At 37.3% G+C, this 18785-nt stretch overlaps 1 protein-coding gene across 2 annotated transcripts in view; it reads right to left on the reverse strand.

The window, feature by feature from the left end:
• Nucleotides 1–6532: 6532 nt before the first annotated feature.
• The window catches only part of ccdc102a (coiled-coil domain containing 102A), a 35749-nt gene continuing 23496 nt past the window's right edge, over nt 6533–18785 (reverse strand). For both annotated transcript variants that reach the window (XM_055022412.1, XM_055022413.1), the window contains exons 8-10: nt 16206–16376; nt 15199–15302; nt 6533–12774 (exon numbers count right to left, since the gene is read on the reverse strand). In XM_055022412.1, the coding sequence (XP_054878387.1) occupies nt 12642–12774; nt 15199–15302; nt 16206–16376 (408 nt within the window). In that variant the 3' untranslated portion in view covers nt 6533–12641. The remainder of the gene's footprint in view (nt 12775–15198; nt 15303–16205; nt 16377–18785) is intronic.

Genomic DNA, 18785 nt, shown 5'->3' on the forward strand with positions numbered 1-18785 from the left:
CATGATGCCAGGAAGGTTTCAATTCAGTTTATTTACTGACTTCATTGATCAAGTAGGGACAGTGAAGACAAAGAAGGAAACCCCCCCCCCCTCCGGTGTAAAAGTATTGTCTGAGTTAATACAAAGTAAAAAGGGAGAAGGGGAACAATTAGTTGGTGGCAGCATTATCTCAGATGATGCCTCCCCTCCCAGGCAAACAGCGGATGTAGCCTCTGAGACAAGAAACAACAAAATAACTTTTAAAGTAGCATATAATGCAAATTGGAGACAAGGTAGAAGTGAGGAAAAGTAGCCGGTTTGTCTTCTAGCAGTGTAACTACAGAGATAGCTCAGGATAATCTAACCCCTTAGAAAGTGGCATGACCCACATACAGAATACACTAAGGACTTGGAATAATAAACATAATAATAATAAAAAAAAAGAGTACTGAATTTATTTACAAACTATTGGGGCATCTGGATGGAACAATGGGTAGCATGGGAATACAGATGAAAATCTGAGGCCAAGAGCCCGGGCTCTCTTTAAATATATTTTAATTTGCTCTGGATGAGCGATAATAGCACAACCCATACAAAATTCTATCCATCGTATTTCTGTCCCTCCTATTTCTGTCCCTCCAGAGCTCAGTCACTCTGGTAAGTGACTGAGCTCACTTACCAGAAGAGCTCAGTCTTGACTTTACCTGTGCAGTTGACCATCAGGCAAGGACTTTTTCTTCTTTTTTATGGCGGGTGACTATGCTGGAGTGTGGGCTAGATTATTTTTCTTATCTACCCAAACTAAATTCTTATACATAATCCAATTTCCTTTAGAAATGCAATAAATTAGTTATTTATCTTGTCACATTTAACCGAGATTCATTCTTAATGTCTACATACCATATTTCCTTACTTGATTTTTTAGTTTTTCTCTGCTCACCCTATATTTTTCACAATAAATTATTGCCTGCTCAGTCTATAACTATGCTGAGGTAATTATCTCAGTATACTGAGATTTTTTTTTTCAAAGTGGCAGAAATGGGTTTCCATGTCTTTCTCATCTGACCATAATGAATTGTGAAATTGCTGCATTGTTAGTTGATTTATGATATTTTTAATTAGTCAGTCTTGAAGTTATTTTTCAGCATCCCATTTATTTTCATTATATATTATTACTTACTTGATTCTATTCTTTACTTACTTTTACTTCATTTTTATTTGAATTAGTAGTTTAGATGTTTGTACTTTAGATATAAGATTTGCTTGCTGAATAATTTCACTGTAAGGGGAATTTATTATTAATAATTTCCCTTTTGGAGGGTAGTTGTTCGTACTTATTCTGCTCTATGCAGTGTTTCTTATCCAGTAACACTGAATTAATTCCTTCATGAGAGACTGAATGTGTTTAACTAATGATTCCTGATTATCAACTAGTGGCCTCACATTTTAACTAAGACAAATCTTAACGATAAAAAAATGCCTAAATCATAAATTATTGATCATAATTATTAATAGTTACATAAGCAAACATTATTATATTTGCTGTTGCACAATTAGTAAACAGAAGCAAAAACTGGAAACTCATCAAATTAGTATAAGTGGTAAAGTTGTGATTATGAATTAAATAAAAGCCATAAGGTAGCTAAGTAAAGATTGGATTAAACAGGTGCAGAGATAACTGATGAACAATCAAATCAAAATAGTGAAGATAGATCTTGAACACAATGAACCAATTATATAATGTTTCCACTATATTAAAGAGGGACACATCAAATGTGCTTTGAATTGGTTCAGATTCACTAAGACATTGTTTGAATGGGGCCAACTGTGAGACTCAGCGGTACCAGTTACTGTCAGAATGATAGATGCAGCTATTGGTTTCCTGCTCGCTCTGTCCACTTGTAAATGCTGCTTTGGGAGTTTTCAGGTGTCACTTCACCAACCCAAGGTAAGTGCTGGATGTAAGTACTTAATCACTCATACTGACAGTGATTAAGTATGAGTGATTATACTTATCACTCATACATTATACAAATTTGCCACCCAGTCATTTGACAGCAGGACTGAATAAAGTAAATTGGTGGAATGCAAAATATATATCAAAGAAATTATGGCAATTTGGTCTACGATAGACATCTGCAGTCTATCGGCTAAATGCGCTAATGCTTGTTGATGATGTAGCCTGCCAGCATCAAGAGAGCAAGCGGGAAGCAGCATGGCTTAGAGCTTCTGAAAGACAGGTGAAAAAACATCAATTATCTGGACCAAGGTTGGGTTTAACCTCTGGCAGTCTTAGCGCGATGCTCAGAATGAGTGCAGCAGATGTCACGGTTGTACAGCTGGGAAGAGCCATGGGGCAGAGTGATGGTCTGATGGTCTTTCCAAAACCACACATAAAACCTTGTAAAAGTGCTCAGAGTTACAACTTGTGGGGTTTTAATGACCCTGTGTCTAAAGACCAAGGGAGAATTAAACAGTAAAACCAGGAGTAGAAAAATGTACATTCGTATTTGGTGGTGATTTTTGTTGGGGTGAAAGTGTGAGCAACTTACCTGCTTCAAACAAATCAGAACTGTTACTTTATGAAGCATTAGTCTTTTCATAGTTCCTGTTGTTCACCTGTTGGCCTGATGACAAAAATCGTTCCTGTTGATGAACACTTGCTGACTGATGCTTTGCAAGTAAGTGTTCAAGCTTCAGCCTACATGGAATTATGTTTTCCCTCAGCAGTCATAAATCAGTGCTCCTGCTTGGCATGTGGCCAAATAAGGGATTGCAGTAGTTTTGACCATCTAAGTTTGTCCAGTGTCTTATAATTTTATGGCTTCCTACACTTGAAAAGGAGGACTTGAAGACATCAGGAATTCACTCAATCTTTTTTTATTTTCACCAATGAGTGAGAACCAATGAACAGAACAGGTGAAAAACCTACAAAACACGTACAAAATATTTTAACATACATTTTAGACATTTGGTTCAAAGTTAATTTATCTTCATGACTAATTTAATTTTTAACCTTAAATTCACAATATTAAATTATTAAATTTCATGTCTGGTTGAATTTGAATTTAACAAATCCACACACTTCAGAATTACAGTTTTTTTTTCTTTCTCTTAGGACATAAGGTTTTTTACATTAGATATCTTAACATACTTTTAGTGGAACCAACTATAAACTAGCAGTGCAAACTGTTACTTCAATAAATTCTTCATTTCATTTCTCAAATGTAAAACTACAATCAAATTACATTCAATTGAGCCCAGTTAGTTGCTTACCAGTAGTCCTTATAAGTCCTTTTCCATGAAATGCTGCTTTGGAGGCTGTGTTTGCCTTCCTCAGCTCTGTTGCAAAACTAGTAAAGTAGTTAGTGGATTCCTTATATACCTGAGTTGAGGGTGCTGCTGATTGGGCCAGATTTCTTTCACCTGCTGAGAAGTGCTGCAGAGTGGCATACTAATGTGTGTATGTGTCTGTCCACACACAAATGTCTATTCATGCACCCACATCTGAACTAATGAGCAGATCTGTGCAACAAAGTTACATCAATTTAAGATTTTTGCTGAATTAAGTGTTAAAAATATCTCTCTTCAGGCATTACAGGGTACCCCTGTGTGATCTGTGAATGGCAGTCCTTGATGCAGCTGGTTTGAGTCCCTGTCCAATGACTTTTGGCACATAACTTTCTTCTTTCTGAAAAACCAACATTTCTAAAATAATTAAACTAAAGATTAATACGATCCTATACAGGCAAAGTAAGTTTGAAATCTTTTTCAATAAGGTTATTGCAGAAGGGACAGATGTTTTTTTTTTATTTGTTGTTTAATATGTTTTTCTAGCCAGGGAAATTTTATTACACCTCCCAGAGGGAAGAAGCTGGAAAAGGGTGAAGGCAGGTGGCATTACTGTCTTTATCACTGTTAATCTATTCAAGTGATTTGTATCTAAAACTGATTTAAAACACACTAAACTCAAGGAGACTATAATATAATATAATATAATATAATATAATATAATATAATATAATATAATATAATCAGTGTTTACCTGGCTGTGTAACCTCTGTTCAGCATTTTTTTAATAAATCTTTTCTTATTCATTGCTTTATTGTCAGTAATGGTTGCTGCATAAGAGTTTCCACTAACACTTGACATTTATAAAAATGGTACAAGTGTTAGTGTCTTGATATAGTTCAGTGTTGTCATAAAATGCATCAATTGTAGTGAGTTTACTACAGTCTTTAATGCACTAACTACAGAGAATGTACAGGTTTTTTAAAATGCTCACATGCCTGCTTCCACTAGCTGTTCCTCTGCTCAGTTTACTGTTATCATGCTTACATTTTAGATGTGTTCTGAGCTTCAGATTCTCTGTTGGGCCATATGGAATGCAGCCCACACAACTTTGCACAAAAAGTCACCATTAAGTAGCCTCCGAACAATCTTAAATGGTTGGAGTCGCAAAAATCCCAACAGTGTTTTTATTTTATATGTCTGTTTATTTCTCAAAGCATTAAGGACCAGCTGTTACTTTTGAGACTAAGAGCTGTTCTAAAGGGTGGAGACTCTACTACTCTGCAGAACCACTGCTTCATGCCAGCTCCCGGTGCTGTCACATTTTCATGCATATCTCCACATCTTCTCATATACCAATTAAATAGGTTTCCCTTTGGAGGAACCATATTTTTGTCCCAGTGGTTGTGTATTTCAAAACTAAGTAAAAAAAAGTGGGAACTGCACTTCCATAAACAACAAAAATAAACTACTACATGTACCTCTGATAAATAGAATTGGATGTCATTTAAAATTCATAAACTTAATATGAAGAGATTCCACAAATTTATGAAACTCTGTGTTTTAGATTTGTTTCTTAGACTGAAGTCTTTCCTAAAACAGATATTAATGAATAACATCAGACTTGTAGTTGTAGATTTATTGCTTAATTCATCACATATCAGCATTAAAAGCCTCCTGGACTGCAGGATGAAGAGAAAATTTCAGGATGAAGTGAAAGAAAGTTACCACTTGAAAACCTGGCAACCTGTGGAAGAAAAGTGACAACTTCCACTTTTATTTTTGCTGATTCTTCTACCGCCATCCTTTACACCTACTTCTTTCATGCTGCCTGCTGCGGGACATATTAAAGATTTAATTATGCCAAAAATCTATTCCAGTTATAAGGTGATAGTTGCAGTTTTTATTGTCTGTGTAAATCATTTGTACCATCAACTACATTTTGTTTAACATTTTTAGCAGAATAACAGAAGGATGTAAAAAATATTTTAACAAGAATAACAGCTTTCAGAATTTCAGTCATTTGGAGAAGGCCAAATATGCTGCAAAACTGTTTACAAATGACAGAATTAGAATCATTTTGGAACAATAAAAATAGAGCAATTTTGTGTAGCAAAAATGTCTGCAGTGCTTTTTTTCAGGACAAACAGAACACATTTACCTGCTACTGAACAGAAAAACTAAACAACTGAAGCAGAAAGATGGGCTCAACATAAATTATTTAGTTGATATTATGAAATTATATTGTATCATAAAAGAAGCTGCATCACACTTATAATTAAGTGCAGTATTACACCATCATTCAGGCACGTGCAGAGGGGGGAACAAGTCCTGACTGTTGTTTGTGCTTATGAGCTGAACAACAGTTCAGATTACCCAGCCTTCTTGGAGTCCATAGAGGGGGTACTGGAGAATGCCCCTCCTGGGGCCTCCCTTGTTCTGCTGGGGGACGTCAACACTCCCCCAGCAGGGGTAATGACAGTGAGACCTGGAGGGGCGTGGTTGGGAGGAACAGCTCCCCTGATCTGAACTTGAGTGGTGTTCTGTTGTTGAACTTCTGTGCTCATCATGGATTGTCCATAACGAACACCATGTTCAGGCATAAGGGTGTCCATATGTGCACTTGGCACCAGGACAACCAAGGCCACAGTTCGATGATCGACTTTGTCATCGTTTCATTGGATCTTTGACCGCATGTCTTGGACACTCGGGTGAAGAGAGGTGCAGAGCTGTCTACTGACCACTACCTGGCAGTGAGTTTGCTCCGGTTGTGGGGGAGGATGCCGGTCAGACCTGGCAGGCCCAAACATGTTGTCAGGGTCGGCTATGAACATCTGACAGTCTCCTGTGAGACGAAGCTTTAACTCCCATCTCCGGCAGAACTTTGAATACGTTCCAGGGGTTGTGGGGGGACATTGAGTCTGAGTGGACCGTATTCTGTGTCTGATTATTGGAACTCTGGCAGCAAGGTTGTTGGTGCCTGTCGCAGATGTCATGTTTGTAAGACACATGAAAATGTTCCATTTTTGTCCCATGTGTCCATTGAACATTTCCCCTGAAACTTTGTGGCCATATCATATTTCAGTCATTCCACATGTCTAATCTGTATTAGTGACTATTTGTAATTGGTGTTTTCTGCTTCAGTGAAAACAGACACAAGAAACTTCTGACAGGAAAACATCTACTAAAAAAGCATAAAAAAGACAAATTTCTTTGTATGTACAGTTGACAGAGATAATAGAAATGACTGTGGTGCACAACCTTTATAAAAACACATTTATAACAACAGCATAAATAGTAGGAATACAGAGTGACGATCATTACAAATATATTGGTCCTCTTCCAGCATCAGAGATAAGCCTGAGACAGAGTGATTGTGGATGGAGAGGGTAAGTACTGAGACCAAGAGGAGCAGAGACATAGTTCTCAAACATGGCCTCCTCTTCAATACCTGCTGGTTCTAACATTAAAAACTCAAAGCAATACCATTGGCTTGCAATGTAAATGTAGCTGTGATTTATTCTTTTATGACACATTTACTCCCTCTCTTGATCCTAACTTTAGGAATTTGAGGAGGAAAATTGAAAAATTCCACAACTGTGTTTGCAGAACTGTACATTATTTAAGATGAGCATCAATAAGTAATCACTTCAGCATCTCCCAGTGAGCAGAGGAAGTACTTAGTTGGTCTGAATGCAAATCACAGGCTGAATTATAAATTCGGAAGCTTAAAAGTTGGCACAAAGTGTCAACCTTTGACTGAAACTTAAAATGTAACAAAGAAGTCTGCTAAGTTTTAGCATTTTCATTTTCGCCACAATGTCACTGAAGCTCAGACTGAAATCTGGGGGTTCACACAGGAAATGTAAAAAAAAAAAAAAAATTCAGATACAGACACCAATAAAGATATTTCTGGGTATGATTAGTCAACAGCAAAGATCTGCAGAAATAAACAACCAATCAGTATCTCAAGTTTTATCAGTTCTCAAGCATCTTGGTTGTGCTGGTGGAGTTGGTGTGTGGACAGTGCTTCAGACATACTGCCTGATCGGTAAAATGAAGTAGACATTTTACTTCATACCAAGAGGTCATAGCTTTCTTCACTTCTGACTTTTTGGTATTTTTTAAATATGACCTGACCATATCTGTGTGAAATATTTTCCATCCCAGAAGCACGTCTCACTGATGGACTGTTACTTCCAGAGTCTCTCTCAGCTTCTTATTCTTCAGTATCTATACATATATTAACTGATGCTTTCACCTGGTTTAATACCAGGTTGTGTTGTCCTGGATCAGCTGCAGCCATATTAAATACATCACTTCCAGATCACTTACAACAGGGTTGATAATCTAGTGTTATCATTGCTTGCAGGTTCAGGTTTGCTGCTTGGATATGAAATATAGAAAAACATCAGAACAGTAAGTTGAACCCAAGGATGCTATCAAGATCATCAATAAGCACTTCAGCCAGCAGAACAAACTTTTCATCTGAAAAACAACATAGGGTGATATATTGATACTGCTCATGTAAATGAAGGCTTGAGCTCGTTTTTTTTCCAGTAGCACTGTTCAAATGAGAAAGCTGCAGTATTTGTGCATTTGAGGTAAAAATAAAAACAGATGACACAAGCTGGAGTCTGATGATGAAGTAACACACGCACTCAGCCTATGAAACATGGAATCTCACTCCAGCCACTGGTTGTTGTCTGCTTGTTGTATGTCTTTGTAAATACGTCAAATCATAAGTATGAGAGGCCATGTGGGGCAAAACTTACAAATTCTCTTGCATATGCCATCAAACTCTTTTACATATACTAATTAACTGTCTTATGTGCAGTATTACCAAACAAAAAAAACTTTGAAATAAACTTACATATATAAATATTTACTTAAATATTAAATCTATATTTACAAAAAAAAGCATAATGAAATTTTGCAAAAACCAGAGATGTATTCATTTTTAAATTATTTTATCCTTCAATAAACATTTTTTTAAGTTTCATTTTTGAGTTTATTGTATTTCCAAATTAAATTGTAGTTTAAATTTCTACAAAAATATTCAACCATTATCTCCATTTATATAGCTCCATTATTTTGAAAACATGACAGTAAATGTGAGACTGAATGTCAGAACACGAGAATATCAGTAAATATTTTGTTTGTGAAAGTGAGATTTAATGATGGTGTGTGTGGATGAATATAGTGGTGTGTGTGTGAGAGAGCTTGATGGAAATGGAAATTATCTTCAATTCTAAGTTTCTGATTGGACGCCTGTAATAAAGAATAAAGGTTGTTTATGAGAAAAAGGCTTAGCAGAAGCTACTCAGGCATTTAAGTAATGAGTCTTTTAAATAATATTGTAAATGCTTCCACAGTAGTTTCAGCAATATCTAAAATGTTAGATACAAGCCGACAGTCGGAGCCTGGGCACACCATCTGCTGCTGCAGCAAATGCTGAACTTCAGCTCCAGTTGGCTTTCACTTGCTAACGGGCTATTCCACATTTTTTTCTCACCATCTTGAGAATTTTTAATCTGCTCTAGTTTAAAAACTACAAAATGTAGATAGTTCAAACCTGGACTAGATTATCCAGCCTTCCATCCATTCATTATCTCTTCACCCTTGTCCCTAGTGGGGTCAGGAGTTGCTGGTGTCTATCTCCAGCTGCGTTCCAGGCGAGAGGCGGGTCACCTGGACAGGTTGCCAGTCTGTCGCATGGCAACATGGAAACAAACAGGACAAACAACCATGCACACACACACTCACATCCAGGAAGAATTTGGAAAGACTAATTAACCTAACAGTCATATTTTGGACTGTGGGAGGAAGCCAGAGTATCCAGAGAGAACCCACACACGCACAGAGAGAACATGCAAACCCCGGGCTGGGAATTGAACCCAGGACCTTCTTGCTGCAAGGCAACAGTGCTACGAACAACTAATTATCCTTTGCTAATAACATAACATTTAGAAACTTAAGTTTGTGAACCATAAAACCTTTACTTAATTTCTGAAAGTTTATTAAAAGGTTATATTAGTTCTTTTGCGCACTGAAACCTCACAGCTCCAGTCTGAAGAGCTGTCAAACTTCACCATCAACTACAGCAGCAGATGAGTCTGATGCTGGCTCAAAGTCACACTTTTAATTATTTATTCTTATTTATATAATACACCATTCACCATGATGATGTTTTTAAGAAAAAAAATAATTTACTGTGGAAACCTTAAAAAAAAATTAAATCGTGCAATATATAGCCAAATAGCGTTTTCAAAGCAAAAATATGTGATTCCAAAGGTCAAGGTTACTTAGATCTAAAGATGTTATTCCAAGGTGTTGACAAGTTTTCATCATAAAATGAAATACAATTTTATTATGTCAATATTTATTTCTATGGGACTTTTCAAAGGTATTGAATGCAGATGTTCAAACTTGCTTTATGAGCAGGATGACACTCTGGCAAACAAAGCACTGCATTTTAAACCTGTCTGTCTCTAGAAAACATTCATTAGTGGTACAGCAGCTGCCCCTTTGGTCCAATCCTGTGGCAAAATGGCAGGGAAAACTCGTTAAAAAACATACTGGTCTTATCTCTTTGTGTCTGTACATTAGAGGTCATCACTTTCCAGTCCTCAAGTGTCCTGCAACTTTTACATGTGTCTCCACTTCAACATGAGTCCACTAATACTAATACTGTTTAGATATTTGTTGATTCAGGAACATGTGTACATTTTTGGACTCTAAGCCTTGATGACTAGAATTGGTGTGGGTAGGAAGAATCAGGTGGTATGGCACAGACTGCAACAGGGTTTCATGAATTTAAATATCCCTATTATATTACACTTGATAGAGAAAAATACCACCATGGGATGGGAGGCAGGGAGCATTGAAAAGAGGAAGAGACTGTAAAACATATTTTGTGTCCTGTGAGATTGATAGTTCTTCTACCAACCTCCTGTGGTTCAGTCCCTCGTGACTGGAGGCCCAGTCATGAGGTTTTGTAGTTTATGCAACCTCCCTAAAAGCAATGATGCAACCATTGAGTAGCTGGGCCACCCATTGAAAAGGCAATCTTTTAAAAATGTGCTGCGCTATATTTTAAGCACAAAAAGAGTCTAAAATGATGTGTGCAAGCAAGTTCAAGATCAGGTCCTTTTTTGCTAAAGCTTTGGTCCTTCAAGAACGCACTGACAAGACAATCTTTAACTGAAAAGACAATCTTTAACTGAGTTATGAATTCATACTGAATTCAGTATGAAGGATTTAAAATCTATCGTATGGCTATAAATACATTAATATTGTTTTTTGTGCTTTACCAATATGTTTCTACTATTTGCAATGTCTTCACAATAAACAACTTTAAAATAACCAAAATGTATAAAGAAAGTTTTTATTTTTTAATTAGAGGTAAAGTGCAAAGTCCTCAAGTGTCAGAGATTCTTCAGCTTCCATGTCAAACACGTTCCATAATTTCATAACTGTTTGTGAGCACTTTTTCCTCAAGTAAAAAAAAAAAAGTTTTTTGTTTTTTTTTTCTAAATCATTTTAGTTGATTTCACATTTTAATGAACTATTTAGTTTAGTCTATTTTACCTATATATTTTCTAAAGATAAAATAGATTTTCCTTCAGGGTAAAACATATTTTTAATGAAGTATAAAAGGCTGATTTGAGAGCATATTAGTATATGCATAGGAGTTTGATGGTACATGTGAGTCTATAGGTTTTGGCCCATGGTGCCTCATATATATGTGAGCTTTAGCAAGTGTGTAGCCTCGTAGGGACCAGGGGCCTCATGTATAAAGCGTGCGTACGCACTAAAAATGTGCTGCGCTATATTTTAAGCACAAGTTGGCATGTAAAAAAATTAAAGTACAAACTTTCTACCTCTGTAAAAATATGCGGCAGCCACTCAAATTTTGTGAACAATAAACAACAAGAGTAACTGTCCAATAAAATATGTGAAAATACAATTTAAACGATGTGATCGTTACCTGTTAGAAACAGGTAACGGGTTATTACTTTCCCCGCCTCCCATTTTTTTAGCCGTAGATTGTTGATCCACTTCACTCCTTTTATTTTTTAGGGTAAGTTTTTTTTTTTTTAATTAACTATCCTGTGAACAACTACCTTTACAAGGTAGTGAAGGTAAAAGATAATATTTATCTTCCTTTCAATTAGAGTGGTTTAAACAATCTTACATGACACAGGTTTAAGGCATTTTGATGCTGGATCAGCAGAAATAAATGGGCTGCATTTACTTCCTGCCCTCCATTTGCATTGGGTGACGTTGTTGCTACACCATCTGCAACCCAGCAATAGAAGAATTCAGAGAGAGTGTTTTATCGGAGACATATTGATCTGCTGGGAAATGTTAATGGTTTACTAGAGTTTAGATTGCCCAGACTGATCATTATGGAGCTCTGCGCAGGACTTAAAGGAGCCATGAACCGGTTCAGGTTCAGCTGGTGCTGCTGACAGGTCAGACAATCGTCCTTCAGTCAAGCCTTGCCAGCTTTCTGAATAGGAAGCATCTCCATTCTGTAAATGGACAATACACATGATTTCTCTATTATTATTATAGAATAAACTTCCACATTCCCCACTCACCCCAAAGGTCTCTCTAGCACGTTGTCTGTCTTTAAATCCCAGCTGAATGCTCTGCTGTTCCAACAAGCATTTCCACTTTATTTTCTTTTTGCAATTTTTTCTCTAAAATGTATTATTTTTATTTTTTGTGAGGTAATCTATGTGTCCTGAAAGCACCTTTTAGGATGCGTAATAATAATTATTTTAAATATTCATACTGCTACATGCAAAAAACGTTGCCATGGTTATTGCTTTTCATGGCAGCAGCCTTCTGGGTATTTTACTAATTTACAAATGTATTTATGGGTGATGGCAAGGCGGACCAGCAGCTGCGCTCCATTTCCTGTAAATTAGGATGTATAAATGAAATGAGCTCAGGTATGTGTGCACGCATAGTTTTTATACATCTGAATTTTTTTGTGCGCTACACTTTTCTCAATTTATCCATGAGTCAATTTTTAGTGTGAAAGCTGCGCATTCTTTCATACATGAGGCTCCTGGTGTGTGCTTGGCACAGTGCAGCCTTATTTAAATCTTGTGGTCTCGGTCTCCCAAAAGAAGACCTGTTGACTTTTCAGATTTGATTAACTCATGATCAGAAATTATTTGACATCCTGAGAAGTCTACATGAATTTACAGTTTGAACAAGAAACAGACAGTGACTTTTGGATTTAAATATAGCTGATGATTTTGGGATATTTTCTGCAAAACACTTCATTGACTTCATATTGTTCATATGACTGCTGATGTCCCAACATCCTGTTCATTTGTGGATGGGGACATACGTCATGGAATCTGTAACTGGAGGTCCTCCTCTTCCTCATCAACATCACTTCTTGGGCCATCTGGGTTTTCAGGACCAAAGCGAGCGGATCGTATCTTCCCAAAAAGAGCAGGACTCTGCTGCTGCCGCCTCAGCCTGGGGGTGGGGAGAGTCCATGTCAGCATGTTAGTCTGTCGCACAGAGCCTACAGTCTGTCTGCAGGGGAATTTCTCATACGGTGATGTGCTGATCAGTCACGTGTGTACAGCATCTCAAGGAGATTTATGGATGTATAGTTGTGTGAAGTAGCCATCAGTATTCAGGAGCTTATCTGCAGTAAACACTAGTTGTTTTTTTATCAAAGTGAGTTTGTAGAAGGAGGGAGATGAAGTTTTACAAGAGGAAGGCTGAGAACAGGAGATGCTGTCATCCTGATGAAATAGGCTTATTATGACGCTTATTTAAAAACTCAGACCAAGTTTCATATCAATGTGAATCAGCAACACATTACACTTTGAATAAGTTTGATTTGGTTTTTGAGTGTTTAAGAACGTTATTAAAAAGAGAAAACCAAGAAATTGAATTTATGCAAGTATTCACAGCCTGTGCCATGAGGCTAAAAATGGATGTGTTTCCACTGAACATCCTTGGAATGTTTTTGTAGCTTGAATGCAGTCCAGCAGTGGTGAATTCAGTTGAACTTGATTTGGAAACATGGGTGCCACAGTTTACAGTGCAGGTCAGTTTTCCTCAAGGCTCCCGAAGGCCTCTTGGACTAGGAGGAACAATATTCTCTGGTCTGATGAGACAAAGACTGAAGTCTGGTGTGAACAGCAGGCAGACAGGCAGGCATCATGTTTGAAGGAAACCAGGCATGGCTCATCTCCAGGCCTACACCTTCTCTACTGTGAAGCCGGGGATTACATTTACCTGTTGTTTTCCTTATTTAAGTTCAGAAAATTTGCTCTTGACCATGCATGCACATCCTGCAGACAATCCTGTAACATATGTACAACAGACTGTTGATCATTTGTAATTACAAGTAGACAGATTGAATGTCGTCTGCAAAACAATGAAAAGAGACTTTGTGCTTTTTAAAGATGTAATCCAGAGGCAGCATGTATAAGAACAGGTGCCATTATTGATCCCTGGGAAACCCAAGACACAGAGGAGGAATGCTGTTCAAGATTTACAGAAAAAAAACTTCTGTTTAAAAGAAAGAATTGGAACCAATTTAGTGATGTACCTCAAATACCAACAAGTGGCTCCAAATGGGTCAAAAGGATGTTGTGAGTGTAAGAAGCAGCTGACTGATCTAAAAGTAAAAGAACTGACTTACTTCATCAGCAGTGAAAAGAAGATCATTTAAAACCTTTGAAAGGCCAGTTTCAGTGCTGTGCCACAATTTAAAACCAGACTGAAATTTTTCACCATTGTCATTCAGGTTAAGATAAGTTTGCAGTCGGACATAAGCAACTTTCTCCAAAATTGTGGATAACATTAGTGCTAATTGGTTAGGAGGAACAAATTCCTCTTAGAGACAATAAAGTCTAAAAGTCTAAATGTGTTCTGAGGACATGCAGTTTATCTGGATGGGTTGTTACAAACAGAACCATCAATACAGAACAGACTGCAAGAAAAAAAAAGATCCAAACAAAATCAGAACAGAACTAAAACCCATCTAGTCATGGTGTTTTGTTGGTTATTTTATTCTTTCAGATTATTGTGAAGTGCCAACTAACTTTTGGTCAGCTGTCCAGGACCAACATGGCTGATTCATCAGAAACCAGAATCAACAATGTGGGGTTTGTGGGGTAACAACAAATCTGTTGTACTGTGCAGAACCTCAACAACCGGAGACCTGCTGAATCAGATTAAGTTGTTTAAGCTCCTCTGCAGCTTTGACAGGACCGACGGCTGTCATGCTGGGGGAGATGTCACACAGTGAGGAAGATGAGACTGAATCTCAAATAATCTAAGTTACATCCTCATAGATGGCTGCTTTTAGACTGGTTTTCCAGAAGAAACACCATAGAGAAAGTTACTAATGTCATCCATCAGTAGTCATGATGGCTAACAAAGTTGAAAATCAACAAATTTATCTTTGAATTAAGGTTCCATGGTCTTAGCTGTGTGGAAGTTAATATGTAGAGTTAGTGTGTGTGGGTTCCACTCAGAACCCACTAGGTTCAGTTGGAGGTGTGTGTGTGAGTTCATATGTGTCTGAACCCTTGTCACTCAACTAATCTCTCTCTCCATCAGCCTTACTCCTCCTTTTATCTTTGTCTTCTCTCCATTTTCTCCACATCGTCACTTTGAGCCTCAGCAGCCAATCACCAAGTTCCCTGTCACATGTTACCGTAGTAACAGAGTGCTCTCTTGTTGTGTTGCTGTGTGCCATGCCAGGTGTGTCGGAGTGATTTGACAAATCAACATAAACACAGCCCCAGCTTCCATCAATGTGTTGTCATTAAGCTATGCAGGAAGTGTGAAACTTATATATAAATATATGTATATAATTTATATATATGTAAAATACTATGTTGTTTTTGCGTGTGTGTGTGTGTGTGTACATCTCACCTTGACTGTAAGTGTTCCAGTTGGACCTGCAGATTCTCAGTCTGCTCCACCTGCTCATCCAGAGACCTCTGCAGCTTCCTTGTCTGATTATGAGATTCATCCAGCTGGACACACACATGTGCGCACACGCTCACGGTGAGTTGTGATCGTTTTCAGTATGTTCATCACATAGAAGAAAAGGTTGCGACATGCCTACTTTTATCAGCAATAAATCAATTAATCGCATGATAAATTAAAACAAGCTCCATAATTTGCTTTGGTCTCATCTTTTTTGAAGGACAGTTTTGTTTACAGAGACATCATAATTTGTTTTATTTGTGATTTTGTTTATTTTGAATATTTACATTGTCTTCCTGTTCCAGTGTTAAGTGTTCTCTACAATTTACAGTTTGTTAACCTCTGAGGATGTGTTCTTGCATTATTTTACTTGAAAATGGTATCAAAACAACAATATTATCATTTATTGCAATGAGAATTCATTGTTCAGTAAAACCTGAACTCCTTATTGCAACAGGCCTACGTCCAAATGAGCCTGAATGAGACCTGCTGAGGCAGCAGCCAGAGGAGCGGATACTAAATATTGACTGGAAGGGGTGAATATTTATGTAACTTACATAAGTATTTTATGGTACATATTGCTTTAATTGTCATTGCCATGTGGAAATACGTTATCACTTATCCAAAATATTTTTCCAAAAAAGCCATTATGCCATTAAAAATAATAAACACAATATTAATCTGAATTACACAATAATAAACACAATGGACATTAATAGCAATGACAAAGTGGAATAGCAGGTTAAAACATACCAAGCTATTTGTGCTGCTGTTGCATCAGTTTTGAAAAAGTTATTTAAAGCAACAGATATTCTACTCACTTAATACACAAAGTCTAGGAAATGTTACAAATGTTTGACACATTTGTCAAACATTTGTATTTATATGAAACATTTATATGAATATCTTTTATATATTCATATAAAAGATGAACATAAATGTGTTTGTACCTCGTCTTCAGCCTGGCCCAGTTCTTTCTTCAGCTCCTCCACCCTCAGACGGAGCTTTTTGACCTCGGCGTCGTGGCTCTCCACCCTCCGGTTGGCGTGGGCCAGCTCCGCAGTGCGCTCCTGGAACTGCTTCTTGAGCTTTGCATGAACATGACGAAGATCGGCCAATTCCTGCAAATGCAGCACACAGCAATGAGATTATGACACCTCTGATTATTTGCTCAACCATCTGAGGCCTGAAGAACACACGCAACTTCTTTCATAGGTTCAAGGCTAAGTTACAGAAAAAAATAGGGGATTGAACTTGACCACTTCCATTGTCTCCACTGTAATGAAATAATTAAATACCAAGTTTTAACATTTGTTTGAAGCTAAATGTAGTACTTGTTTTTTTTTTTAGCTTTTTTTTAGGCTAAATGTTAAAATTTGTATTTTGACACGCAAAACTGTCCTGAAATCTAAAAAAAAATCTAAGAAAAAAACAAAACAAGAGTTACACCTTAATTTCTAAATTTGTATATGAAAGAAGTATTACAATATGAAAACCTTTATCTTGAAATTTTATGATTTCTAGGAAGCAGAACCCATGTAATCCCAGCCACTTTGTAACAATAATGTTTGACTTTTGTGGACATTAATAGCAATGACAAAGTGGAATAAAACTGTCAAAAAATCTGAGCATAAGGCAAAATTATTAAAATGCAACATTGTTCTATCCTTTCAAGCTTGCAAAAACAGCCCACAGGGTTATTTTGAAATATCCATCAGAAATACATTCAGCAGAATAATAAAACCACATCCAGGAAATCACCAGAAGGTGTGTGTGTAGATGGTTCTTCTGTTTCTCTTGAAACAAGAAGGATTTCTCATTTTCGGCTCGCCTGCAGTCGAACTCTGCTCGTGAGAATAAAATCCAATGAAAATCAAACTTTTCCTTTCAGTCTGTTTACAGTATAGAGATACAGTTGGAGCTTCGTCCTTGACATTTCCCTGAAGAGCAACAAACATCATCCAGCTTCTGCTGCCAACAGACACATTAATGGGTTAGAGGAAGTATTAGAATGCATACATTTGGTCTTTCAGGATGGAACTGTGGGAAGTTGTGGTCATGGTTGGGTTGAAGACACACCCACCTATAGATCTGCACTGATATTGACAATGGAAAATCTGTGTTTTAAGATAATGGAGTCGTTAATTATGCAGTATCTTCAGCTGCACTTTTATGCTTAATGTTGTTGATTTATTTTAGCACTTCACTGCCACGCACCTAATGGTTCCCCCTACAGAGCTTCCAAGAAGCTTCTGTCAACTTGCTCTGCATCAGTGGGAACCAGAAGACAGATGAGAGCTGCAGCGTCAGCCAAACTAACGGGCATTACCAGTGAAAAGGGAGAAAATTCCCTGATATTAATCTGAATTTTATTGCACAAGAATAATTTCATGATGAAAATTCCAGAAACATAAAGCATGCATGGTGCAGCTCCTGAGCTGAGGAATTTATGCACAACAGCCCACTAAACACCCTCTAGTCTGGTGCAATGATGAATGAGAGCAACAGCGAATTCCTCCACGTTTTTGCAACAAAGTTGTTCCTTACAGAGATGTTCTGTGAGCTCCGGTCTCACAGCGAGTTCTCCACCTTATCTTGTTCTCCTCCACTCTCAGGTCCACCCTCATAAGTTCAATCGATCTGAATAAACCACTGAATCTGCTGTCAACTCAGTGTGTCATTCAGCCGCACTGGGTACTCCCACTGTATGGGGATCAGAGCTGTCCTTTCAAATCATCATCTTGATTTGCTCTCCAAGATGATGGAGGGCAAATCATCTTGTATTTGTCTTGTAATAATATTGTTTATGTTTTTAATCCAAGTCAACTCACCACTGTACCACATGCACATCCGAACATAAAGAAAGGTTTGATATTAAGATGAAAGATCTTGGTCGAGGAATGATGAGCAGAAGAACTGAGGAAAGGTAAGAAAATCCACAGAAAAGAATGAACTGACATGGTAAGACCCTAATAACAACAACAATAATAATAATGATAATAATAATAATTGCATCCCTACAATAACGTAAAATCAAACAGCCACAGATCCTGAAAGTTATTTTTTGCCTGAAATGTTGCAAGTATAGCAAGAAAGTGTCTAGGTTGGCAGCAGTGGGTGGCTATTAACTGTAAACGTGCAAGCATGACCTGTTGGTGTCAGTCTGTCAGTCAAAACTGCTCTTACAGCAGAGCAGAAGAGGACAACGGTTGATTTTTAAATCTTTGTTGAGGTAGATAAGATAGGTTTCATATGTACGTGTCAGTCAAATATCTTCTTTTTTTTTTTTTTTTTACAAGGAAATACATGAAGTTTCAGTAGCGGGAGTTGAATGACATTGGAATCCAGCAGTTTAGGCTTTGTAGCCGTATTGCTGTTTGCCCCTCCAACAGGGAAACATGACAGCTTGTTTTCTAAACCAGGAAATTTAGACGCTGCTGCACAACAATCTGAAGTGAAAGATTCACAACGCAGTTTTTTGGATACATTTGCAAAAATGTGAATAAATTGAAGATACAATAATAACTCAA

The sequence above is a fragment of the Poeciliopsis prolifica genome, unplaced genomic scaffold (assembly GCF_027474105.1).
Source record: "Poeciliopsis prolifica strain line A6 unplaced genomic scaffold, Auburn_PproV2 SCAFFOLD086, whole genome shotgun sequence".
Classification (NCBI taxonomy): domain Eukaryota; kingdom Metazoa; phylum Chordata; class Actinopteri; order Cyprinodontiformes; family Poeciliidae; genus Poeciliopsis; species Poeciliopsis prolifica.